General features: G+C 35.1%; 1 protein-coding gene across 1 annotated transcript; it reads left to right on the top strand.

The window, feature by feature from the left end:
- Positions 1-1,126: 1,126 nt before the first annotated feature.
- SARC_15342 (hypothetical protein) lies at positions 1,127-1,282 on the top strand (the record flags this gene model as incomplete). Its single annotated transcript, XM_014290536.1, has 1 exon — positions 1,127-1,282. A coding segment is annotated over one exon (156 nt), but the record flags the coding sequence as incomplete, so codon positions are not given.
- Positions 1,283-1,793: the final 511 nt, after the last annotated feature.

Genomic DNA, 1,793 nt, shown 5'->3' with positions numbered 1-1,793 from the left:
TGTGTGTGTGTGTGTGTGTGTGTTGTGTGTGTAGTAATAATATATATATATATATATATATATATATATATATATATATATATACGCACACGTGTCGTGTATAAGATACAATATAATATATACATATATTATATATATGTATATATATATATATATATGTGTGTGTGTGTGTGTACACCTGCGTGCGTGTGTGTGTGCGTATTCATGTGTATACTTGTGTGTTTATTTAATTTATTCGTACGATATATACTCATTGATACATACACTTGTCTAAGAGATATATCTCTATAGTTATCAAGCATCACACGTGAAAGTGTCATCGTATTCACTTACTCCTTGCATGGCGTGCCTGTCGCGTAAAGCAGTATCCGTTGTGGTTGTTTTTTGGGTCGAATTTGGGCTATTTTAAATCGACGATTGAACACTGGAGCATGTAGTAGTCTATTCCGTGTAGTGATAATGACAACGCACTTAGAATGATTTCCAGTCGAGAGCTGGGTGAGAAGTGTAATACTCTTTCTACCAGGCTCTCTTAAGTCCATACATTCCTGCACTGGTAGAAGAAAGAAGATACAGGCCCCAAAAGTATACCTGTGTTTTAATGTATATGTAGACTTCAAAAGTACATGGTTTATATATATATGTATATCCTGGTAATCACTAATTACCCGGCTGCACGTGTGAGTATAGTATACAATGCCGGTTTCTACCAATAGAAAAGACTTTTAAAATATATTTAGATTCTTCTACCAATGAAATACCGCTAAATATGTATTGTATGAGTCAACAATTGCTATAGATAAAGGCACTGTGCAAGCTGCTCAGGTGTGCATCACTCCAAGAGACTATGAGTCTATGTCCATCAGATCACCTTGTTGGGCTAGTTGTGTAATGATCAGATGGTGACTGTTCATCACTCTATATTATATGTATATATTGTGCATATATATATATATATATATATATATATATAATCAATAATACAATATATAAATACAACTGGATGAAAGTATCACGTACCCATATATAGCTATACCTATTGGAAAGAAGGGAAAGAACTTACAGGCATCCTATTCATAAAATCCGTACCTAAGTACGTTCACAGTTGAGAGGTATCACCTTCACGATGATTGTCAACGAGGATACCGTATTGATAGGCTCTAAAATTGTGCTCGTGCCGTACCTGAAAGATCACGTGGCCAAATATCACGAGTGGATGCAAAGTAAAGAACTGCAAGAACTTACGGGTAAGTCCAAACTTACGGGCACGCTCGGTGAAAAGGTCATCGAATAACTCTCTTCATTTGCGCATAGTTTCTAGTAGTTTTTAGCAGAGGCTCTTTCCCAGTGGAATATATATACATCTGTAAAGTGATTACATCTGATTAGTTGCGAATATGTATATTCTGGTGGAAATTATGTCAAAGCCGCAATTGAATACGATGTTAAAATAGTCGTTTATACATCACGCATAGTTGATAATCACACATAGTTGACAACCACATATTTGTCCAGCCTTTTTTAGGATTTACGTTATGCTCTAGATCCTATCCATACCATCTTAACTATGACGCGATCCAACGCCTGTTTCGTAGATGCACTTGCATATATTAGCAGTCAAACGCATATATATAAAATCACAAACACATCAAATATATCTGCAATCAACGTCTTCTACCAGCCCGGTGTGAGTTCAAGTATGCGGATACAGATAGGTCATGTTTGAAGAAGAAAGTTCTACTATATATATATATATATATACACCTGAATCCATATATATATATATATATACT

This window comes from Sphaeroforma arctica (assembly GCF_001186125.1).
Source record: "Sphaeroforma arctica JP610 unplaced genomic scaffold supercont1.5966, whole genome shotgun sequence".
NCBI lineage: Eukaryota > Ichthyosporea > Ichthyophonida > Sphaeroforma > Sphaeroforma arctica.
The sequence above is the reverse complement of the archived record's forward strand: the minus strand, read 5'-3'. Positions and strand labels throughout refer to the sequence as shown.